Raw genomic sequence first — 10,269 nt, 5'->3', positions numbered from 1 at the left:
AATTCTGTTGGTGTCTACTTTTGGAAGAGTTTAAATATCTTTTCTATTATTTTTTCTCTAACTATTTGGTTGAATTCCTCAGTTTATTTATTTATTCCAGTACTTTTTTTTTTTTTTTTTTGGTGGGGTTGGGGGAGGTTTTTGATCATAAATTTACTTGTTATGGGTCTGTTGAAACTTTATATTTTCTCTTCAGTCAGTTTGGGTAAGTTATGTGCTTCTAAGATTTTGTGTATTTCATCTAAGGTATCCCGTTTGTTGCTATACAGTTTCTCATAATATTCTATCATGATTCTCTCTATTTCTATCTGGTCAGTTGTAATGTTCCCTCTTTCATTTCTTACTTTGGTTATCTGTATCTTTTCTCTCTTTTTCTTTGTCAGTAAAGCTAAAGGTTTGCCAATTTTATTGATTATTTAAAACTTTTTAATTGTAACTTGGGTGAAATATTACAAAGCAGAGTCATTTTATATTCAGCAGTTCACACACAAATTTTGTTTTGTGATACTGGTTACATTCCCTGCAGTGTAAAATCTCACCTACCACGTCCTCCCTGAGGTTACCCTTTCCCTGTGTCTTTCTTGCCTATGTATTCCTGCCTCCCTACATTTCTCCCTGTGCAAATGCTGCCCTTCTGATCTCCCATGGCTGATTGTTCTAAGGAGTGCATGTCCTTGGTGCAGGTGTTCAACTCATAGGCCTGTCTATTGTTTGACTGACAGTTAAGCCATGGGAGTGAGATCAATTCTAGACCCGAAGGGTGACTTGGGGCCATTATCTCGGGAGTTTCACGAATCTCTATCAGACCAGTAAGTCTGTTTCTTTCTTTCTTTTTTTTTTTAAATGATTTTGAGTTTTATTCTACATTTTTCTCCCACTCCATACATACTCTCCAATTTTGATCCCTTTCCAAGTGGTTGGCATTGGTAGCCAGGCACCATCTAGTAATTCTGGTCCTTGGATCATGTAGGTTGAGGTCCTCATGGTCTGTTAGTCCTTTGGACTAACTGTTTCCATGCATCTTTGATTTTCTTCATTCTTCTTTGCCCCAGACGAGGACAGAATAATAGTTGCTGCTTAGATAACTGCTTGCAAGCTTTTAAGCCTTCAGTCACTACTCACCGAAGTAAGATGTGGAACAATATTTTTGTAAACTATGTTGTACCAGTTGAGCTTGATGTCCCCCATGATCATAGTCCCCAGCCTACAGGCCCAGTGACCCACTCCCTCAATGTAATTATTTGTAGCTAAGAAATTATCCTAACTTTGCCTCCTGTTATGTTCAAACTGCAAATGGACATTTGTATAGCACATACAAATACATATGTAGGAATATTGTCTGCCAAACCTCTGTATGGTTGTGGGTATATTCCCATTTGCCTATCCAAATGTGTCCATTTTATTGATCTTTTTGAAGAACTGACTTCTACTTTTATTGATTCCTTCTAGTGTTTTTCTGTTTTCAGTTTTATTTATTTATGCTCTGATGTTTGTTATTTTCTTTCATACCATACATTTTGCATGTTGTGCTTTCATTTGCATTTGAGTCTAAGAAGGTTGTGATTTCTCCCTTGAGCCATTGGTAGTTTAATAGTGTGTTGTTTAATTTTCACATTTGTGTTTGTTTTCAGTTATTGATTTATAGTTTCACTCTGTTGTAATCAGAGAAAATATTTTATATGATTTCAGTATTTTTAAATTTATCAAGACTTGCTTTGTGACCTAACGTGATCTTTCCTGCAGAAAGATCCATGCTCATTGGAGTTGAATGTATATTGTGCTGTTATTGCGTGACAATATATGTCTGTTAAGTCTAGTTGGCTTATAGTGTCTTTCTGGTCCTGTTTCCTTGTTGATCAGCTTTCTAGATGTTCTGTCCAAAATTGAAAGTGGTGTATTAAAGTCTCCAACTACTATTGTAGTGCTATCTATTTCTCCTTTCAGTTCTATCAGGGTTTGGTTTATATATTTAGATGCTCTGATGTTGGGTGCATATATATTTATGATTGGTAATTATTATTGATTGGCTGTTTTACCACTATTTAATGTCCATCTAAGGAGCTCTGGTGGCACAGTGCCTAAGGCATTTGACTGATAACCAGAAGGTTGGCAGTTCAAACCCACCAGCCAATCTGTAGAAGAAAGATCGGGTAATCTACTTCTGTAAAGACTTACTGACTCAGAAACCCAATGGGGGTCACTATGAGTTGGAATCAACTCAATGGCAGTGAGTTTGGTATTTGTAATGTCCAACCTTATCTCTCCTAACAGATTTTGTCTTAAAGTCTACTTCTTCTGATATTAAGATTGCCACCCCAGCTTTCTTTTGGTTATTATTTGCGTGGATTATTTTTTCCGTCCTTTCACTTGCAACTTTTTTCTTTGTTTTTTTCTTCTCTGCCTTTTCGTTGGGGCTATTTAGTACAGTTATATTCACTGTAATTACTGATAAAAAGTGGCTTACTTTGGCCATATTGTTATTTATTTTTTTGTGTTTCTTAAGTTTTCTTTGTCTTTGTCCTTGTCCTTTACTAATGCTTCCTTTTGTGTTTTTGCTGATTTATTGTAGTGAGCCACTTTGGTTTCTCTTCTCCTTTCTTTTTGTGTATGTTCTTTAGATATTTTCTTAGTGGTCACCATGAATATTACACTTAACACCTTGTATTTATAACATTGTAGGGTAAGTTAACGACAGTAACATACAAGAAATTCTATATTTGTACCATTCTTCTCACCCTTTTGTTGTTGTTGTTGTCACTAATTATGTCTTTGTATTTCATGTGTCTTACAAAATAATTTTATCCTTGATTTTTATATATTTGTTATTGACAAAACATGAAGGACAAAAAAAGTTACAATTATCAAACATGAATACATTACTAGCTCTTACACTTGGCCATGAATTTCCCTTTATTAGGTATCTTTCTTTTTATATCTAGCTTTGAATTACTTTCTAGTATCTTTTCCTTTCCATCTACGGGACTCCCATTGGTATGTTTTGCAGAGCTGGTCTGGTGTATATGAACTCTCTCAGCTTCTGTTTGTCTGGGAATGTTTTAATTTCATCTTCATTTTTGATAAATAATTTTTCTGGGTATAGAATATTCTTCATTCACAGTTTTTTTTTTTTTTTTTTTCTTTCAGCACTTTAAATATTATCATTCCATTGCCTCCAGTGTTTCTGAGGAGAAATTGACAATCTTATTGGGGATACTTTGTATGTGACTGTTTACTTCTTTTTCACTAGTTTCAGGATTCTCTCATTATCTTTACTTTTTGAGAGTCTAACTATGATGTAAGGACCTCTGGTGGTGCAGCAGTTAAAGCATTTGGCTGCTAACCAGAAGGCTGGCAGTTTGAACCCACCAGCTGCCGTGAGAGAAAGATGAGACAGTCTGCTTCTGTGAAGATCTATAGCCTTGGAAACTTTATGGGGCAGTTTTACTATATCCTACAAGGTTGCTATGAATCAGAATTGATTCAAAGGCAATGCGTTTGGGTTTGGTTGGAATCATGATGTGTCTTGGTATAGAGCTCTTTACATCAAATTTACCCTGCTTGGGGTTCTTTGAGCTACTTGTATTTGTAGATTAGTGTCTTTTGTTAGGGTAAAATTTCTGTCTTTATTTTTTCAAATATTCTTTCTTTCTCATCTCCTTCTGGAATTATCATGATACATATGTTCTTATTCCTGTTCCATAATTCCATTAAACTGCTCAGGTTTCTTGAGCCTCCATTCTTGCTCTTCAGCCTCTGTAATTTTGATGATCTTACACTCTAATTTGCTGATTCTTTCTTTTGCCAGATTAAATCTGTTAGTAAGTCCTTCTATTATGTTTCTCATTTCAGTTATTGTCTCTTTTTGTTGCAGTACCTCTTTTTTTAGGTCCTCATTTTGTTCTTGTATTGTTTTCCTTATTTCTTTTAGTTATTTGCCTATGCTTTTCCTTAGTTCTTTAATTTTGTTTAATGTTTTTAATTATATTCTTCCATTATTCCCATTATTTTATCATTCCCTAGATGCACTTTTATTCCTTTTGTGATGTTCATTTAGATGGGCTATTGTTTCTCTGTTGTTTGTGTGTCTCATGATTTTTTGTTGGGACACTGGAATTTTCTAGGGTGTTAAATTTCTTAGTTTTCCCCAGTACTTGGTGTTTTTCTCCACACAACTTTATGCAAAAAATTATTTGATGGGCAGAGCGTTTGGCCTTTGCTTACCATTTTCTCTCCTCTGCGATAGCTTCTTTTCCCTCTCTGTTTTAATTAGGATTTGAAAGTTTCAGATCTTGGTTTTCAATTTTCAGTGTCTCCCAAACACACCAGATAATATGCTGTGGTCAATCTATCCTCTATCCAGCACCACTACACAGGTGAGGTTGTTGTTATGTGCTGTTGAGTCGGCCCCGACTCATAGCGACCCCTCCTTGGGTTTCCCAGGCGGTATCACTACAGAAGTAGATTGCCCAATCTTCCTTCCAAGGAGTGGCTGGTGGGTTTGAACCATTAGTTTTCTGGTTAGCAGTCAAGTGCCATAGGCACTACTCTACCAGAGCTCCTAACAGATGAGGTATCATATAGTAATGAATCTGTCCATCTCTGGTTATTACTCTCTTCTCTCTTTCTGCATCCATATTTGTAGTTAGAAAACCCATGCCCAGTGAGACCCCTTTAAGGTTGGTGTTGCCCTCTAGTTTTGCCTGGAGCTTCCTTCCCTGCTGTGTGTGGGCTACCTATATCTGATCTGCATTCTAAGGAAACACAGGCAGACTTCCTCTGTTTCAGGAGGGAGGAGGGGCTAGCACCTCCCAGAAGAACTCAGACAGATCTGTCTTGTTGGTTTCAGAGACCCAGAGGCTCTGTGATGGCTGGTGGGGAAAAGGAAAATCTCCACTTAGATGACCCTCCTCCTAGCCTCCACTGTAGGCTGCTTTCTATAGGAGTTTGTATCAGTCTAGCAGCTGATGATAACCGAGTGGGGGAAGGCTTATCAGCTCTGAATGAACTTATATGGAGGTCTGCCTAGTTACTATCAGAGCCTGTCCCATAGTATGTTGGCTGTAGGTGTAACCTCCACTCAAGATGCCTGCTTCCTAGTACACAGTAGCCTAAGTCAGCAGTCTTCAGAGCTGACCAGAAGGAGGAACTGGCAGACCTAAAATGACCACCAGAGAAGTATGTCCTATTGATTTCAGAGGCCTGAGCTATGGATTGCTCAGGGAGGCTGGTAGATTGCTAACTATGGGACCACACTTTACTTCAGAGGCCTTCTGTGGCAGTTTGCAACAGCCTGGCAACCCATAGTTAGCAAGTGTGGAGGAGGTGTCATGGAGGTCTGCTTTGTTGCTATCAGAGCCCTCCTAGCAGACTGTTGCCTATGAGTGTAGCCTTCACTCTAGATGCCTGCTTCTCAGCACACAGCAACTTCAGTCAGCAGTCCTCAGCACTGATCAGAAGTGGGGACAAACAGACTCAAACTGCTGATCCTCAGGAGGTCTATCCTGTTGGCTTCAGAGGTCTATGAGCTATGGATTGCACAGGGAAGCAGGTAGAGTGTTGACTAAAAGAGCAAAAGAGCATATTCCTTTTAGGGGTCTTCTATAGCAATTCACAGTTGGCTTGCTGCTGACAGTGTCTTGGTGGGGGAGGTGCTGACACACTCCAAAAGGACCCCCAGGGAAGTCTACCTTGTTTTACAGCAGAAGGTTGGGGTTACGTCTCTTTGTACAGACAGGGATGTGGTGGTTAGGGAACCAGGCTTTTTCTGGGTGTTTAATTCCCCAGTTTACAGTGGCCGAGGGCTCATGTGACTGCAGAGAGGGGTAGGGATATCAAGAGAAACATTTTTCCTATAATATGCAGCTTGTTGATCTATTGACTTTTGGTTGTTTGCAGTTGCTTCCTGCTTTCCTCTGTTGTATTTGTAAGGAGGGTCAGATCAATGGTTGCTTATGCCACCAGCTTCCCAGAATCCCTCTGTAGAGTTTTCGTGCCTGATTTTTCAGAAGTAGATTGTCAGACCCTTCTTCCAAGGCACCTACCTAGATGTGGACTCAAACTTTCATTCTTCTGTTAGTAGCCAAATGCGTTAACTATTTGCATCACTCAAGCACTCCAATAATAGTAATAATATCCACTAATACTTTTAGGTGTTCACCATGTAGGCTTTGCCCTAAAAATTCTATGTAAATCAATTTGTGTCATCCTTACAAAAAAACTTATGAAGTAGAACTATATCATCTTCATTTTATAGGTGAAGAAACTGTGACAGAGTGAGATTTAAGTAAATTTTGGATCACAGGGTGAGGAAGTGGTAGAGCTAGAACCTGTACTTTTAACTAGCACACACCTCTACTTCCCACAAAAGCAATGCCATCTATGTCTTTAGAAGACACCAGGTTGTTAAAACATCTCTCTTGCTTGGCACTCAGAGTACAGTCTATTAGGACATCTGAAATCCTCAGACCAACCTTTTCAGGAAGTCTTGGCCCATCACATCAGTCCTCCTCATTCACCACAGCTTCAGGCTTCTAACGTCCTATCGCTTAGGCTCCTTCCAGTCCAGCCAGGTTTGGTTTCTAGGGGATGTTATCTCCTTGGGCACTGAAATTGCTGTAGGACAATCCAACTCCCAGGTCATCCTATCTCCTTAAGGAGGTCAGCTGGGTCCTCTGGCAATGCCCCTCCCTCCCAAGACCTCACCTACCTTTAAGCCCAGATCTAGCTCCCTGAGGGAGCGCTGGATCTCTCTGGTGAGGATGTTCATCCGTTCACACTCCTGGAAGGCCACCACGATGTAGGGGGTACGCTCCTCCACTTTGGCCATCAACTCTGGGATGTTAAACTCGTCTGTCACTCTCTCCAATATTTCTTCCAGGAGGGTCTTGACCTGCCACCAGCAGGAAACACAGGGCTAAGAAGAGGTTCTAATTCTCAAGAAAACTACACTCCCTTGCAGTATGGCACTAGAGATACCAATACCCATTACCTGCTATCCCTTTATCCATATCTCCTATCCATCCTCCTGCCTGATTACTGAGGCCAGATGGGTCAGGGGCTGAGGACTGACCATAGGATGGCCTCCCTGTAGGCTGGGAAGTTCCGTGGGACTTGTTTGACCAGCTTGAAAAGATAAATACAGATGCATCTCCTGGAATTGGGAGTTAAAAACCTTGGACTCACCCAGTTAGCTATGGGAATCAAACTCTAAAGGTATAAGATAGACCTGGGCCTGGAATGACCACTTTGGACCACATGAAGCTGAAATAATGAGCAGCAGTGATGAATAAATATAGTCAAGTCTAAGTTTCCATGAGACTGTATACTGTGATTTCTATCCTTGGATGCTGGAAGAGGCATCCCTGCATCCCTATCTGTCATGAAGCATCCTTCCAACCTTGTCCCAAAAGGGAAACACACACACACACACACACACACACAGTCAGCTAATTAGACTAGGGAACTAGAACAACCAGTGTCTCTCTACTGGAAAATTAGAATTGAGGCAGAAGATACTGGGTTATTTTGGTGAAAGCATTTGGACGGTGATACTGACATTTTGGAGTAAATGCATAAGTCCTGGAGATCCCCCGCAGAGAAGGAAAAACTAAACAAGTGTCGAACAATAGAAAGATGGAAAGAAGTGGAGAGAGAACACGTGAGCAGGTAAGTGAGAGTGCTAACCCTTTCTGGAGTCATGAGAACTGAGCTCTGGACTCATGTGGTGGACACCTGTTGGTTCTGTCTATGCATCATCTATTTCCCTTTCTATTAACCAGCTCCTTATCTTGTTTTGTGAAAATGTTGTGCAACAACCTGTTCAACAAAATAAATGCTGCCTAGTCCTGCACCGTGCCCATGATCAGATGTGGATTGCACTATTATGATCAATAGGGTTTTCAGGCTTGTTTGCTGAAGTAGATTGCCAGGCTTTCTTCATAATCTGTCTTAGTCTGGAAGCACCACTGAAACCTGTTCATTATCATAGAACAAACAAGCCTCCACTGACAGATGGGTGGTGCTATGCATGAAGTGCATTGGCCAGGAATTGAACCCAGGTCTCCTACATGGAGAGAATTCTACCAGTGAAGCACCCTACAGTTTGCTATCCAAATGGTTGACAGTTCATATCCACCCTAGAAGAAAGGTCTGGTGATCTACTTCTCAAAATCAGTCATTGAAAACCTTACAGAACACACATGGGGTTGCCATGAGTTGGAATTGACTTGACTCAACTGGCAACTGGTTTGTGAAATTATTTCCCCTATACTGTTTTGTGGGAGCTCTGGTAGCGTAGTGCCGAAGGCACTTGACTGCTGACCAGAAGGCTGGCGGTTCAAACCCACCAGCCACTCCTCGGAAGGAAGATGGGGCAATCTACTTCCATAGTGATACTGCCTCAGAAACCCAGGAGGGGTCGCTATGAGTTGGGTCTGACTCGATGGCACATAACAACAACATACTGTTTTGTGGGATAATTAGTCACAATACCTGGCTCTTCTCTTATGTAAGTAAAGCCAATAAGAATATCTTTCCTTGGCATTTTAATATTTGAATCTTAAGCCTAGAACTCAAGGAAAAATAGTGGTTGGAACCATTGACAGGATGGAGGTGCCTGAAAAGGACTATTCACTGTTCTTAGTCTCTGGAACTCTAGAGTCAGTGTGGTCTGTGTCCTTTATTAGGTGATTATTTTGATATAGTGAGCCATTTTTCCCACTTCAGCTAAATTTCTGTCTGTTGCTTATAACCAAAGAACCCTGAATTAATTCAGTTCTGTTGCATAGTGACCTTGTGAATTTAAGAAAGTCACTTAGCTCTCAATTTTCTCATCTCTAAATAAAAGTTTCCAAGGAGCTCTGGTGGCATAGGGCCTAAGGCATTTGACTGCTAACCCAAGAGCATCTTCTCAGACCTGTCCCCTCTTCCCACACTCCTAGTGTTGTGAAGATTAAATCAAAGGAGCTGATGAATGTGGTAACGTCTGTAAGCTAGACAGCTATCTAAATGTAAAAGGATGATTAATATTCACCTTTCCTTATATTGCTAACATATAGTACATTCTCCAGGAAAAGAGCTGATGTTAGAAAAAAGGAAATAAAAACCCATCAATCTGTCACAAATGGGTCTCAGATGCTGTCATAGCAAAAACTGGAATGGAATTTTAATGGTACCTGAAAGTGACTGCTAGAGTAGAAGACAAATCACTGAAATTATGTCATATTTCTGTCTCTGGAGTTGAATTTGAAGAAACAGGCCTTTATCAGTGAGCTGCTATTTGGTCATTATTCACAAAGGGATGAAAATATAGTCTGGAGGCATTGTTCCAAATGCATCAAATGTGAGCAGAGCTCTGATGTCACCATCTCTGTTCAGGCCCCAGGAAGGAGAGAACTGTTAAGGAAGGGAGCAGGTCCACAGACATACACAGCACCCTTTTTGGCTGAAGGAACCACAAAAGCCCCTTCATGTGGGAAAGTAGGTTCCAAAGAATGCTATCCATTTTATTTCCATAAGTAAACACCTCTATTTTTTGTTTTACCTTATTGGAGAAGTAGTAAATGATTACCATATATATATAAAAGTCTAAACATTACAGATACATGTTGTATTAGAAGCAAAATAATCCCTCATCTTGCCTCTTTTCCCCAGAGAGAGAAAAAGAAGAATCAAAATAGTAAAACTTGATTTTTGGGGGTTTATATTCCTACAGATGTTCATCAATATACACAACTCTATCCATCATCCAGTCTTCTGTCTATCCATCCATCCACCCACCCACCCATTCATCCAGTTTCCTTTCTTTGTTTTCCCTTTCTCCTTTCCTTCATTTCTCCCTCCCTTACTTCTCTTTCCTCCATTCCTTCCTTTCCCTTCCTTTCTTTTCTTTTGTTCTCCCGTCTTTCCCTCTTTCATCACTCATGGGATCATACTACCCACAGATTTTCCCAACTTGTTTTTTTTTTTCTAATTTTTTAAAAAGTAAATCTTACGCACATTTCCTTGTTAGTACATTTGGATTTGCCCTATCATCTTAAACATACTCAATAGTCACATATTGATAGATATTTGGTCTGTTTACCTTTTCTTACTACTATAAACAGTCCTGCAAAAAATATATATATAGGAGGCGGGGCAAGATGGCGGACTAGGCAGAAGGATAGCACAGACCCTCTTCAACTAAGAAAAGGGAAACCAATTAACACAGACACAGAAGATAATCTTGGACCCCTGAGCCTTGAAGGAAAGGATGCAGATTTGGACTAAACC

The 10,269-nt window shown here is 40.0% G+C and overlaps 1 protein-coding gene across 1 annotated transcript in view; it reads right to left on the bottom strand.

Annotated features, from left to right (window-relative positions):
• The window catches only part of DNAH9 (dynein axonemal heavy chain 9), a 722,341-nt gene that overhangs the window by 32,875 nt on the left and 679,197 nt on the right, over positions 1-10,269 (bottom strand). The window contains exon 67 of the mRNA XM_007948048.2: positions 6,707-6,889. Within this exon, the coding sequence (XP_007946239.1) occupies positions 6,707-6,889 (183 nt within the window). The remainder of the gene's footprint in view (positions 1-6,706; positions 6,890-10,269) is intronic.

The sequence above is a fragment of the Orycteropus afer genome, unplaced genomic scaffold, assembly GCF_000298275.1.
Source record: "Orycteropus afer afer isolate SDZICR_OR568_19922 unplaced genomic scaffold, OryAfe1.0 scaffold00199, whole genome shotgun sequence".
Taxonomy (NCBI): domain Eukaryota; kingdom Metazoa; phylum Chordata; class Mammalia; order Tubulidentata; family Orycteropodidae; genus Orycteropus; species Orycteropus afer.
This window is presented reverse-complemented; position numbering and strand designations above follow the sequence as displayed.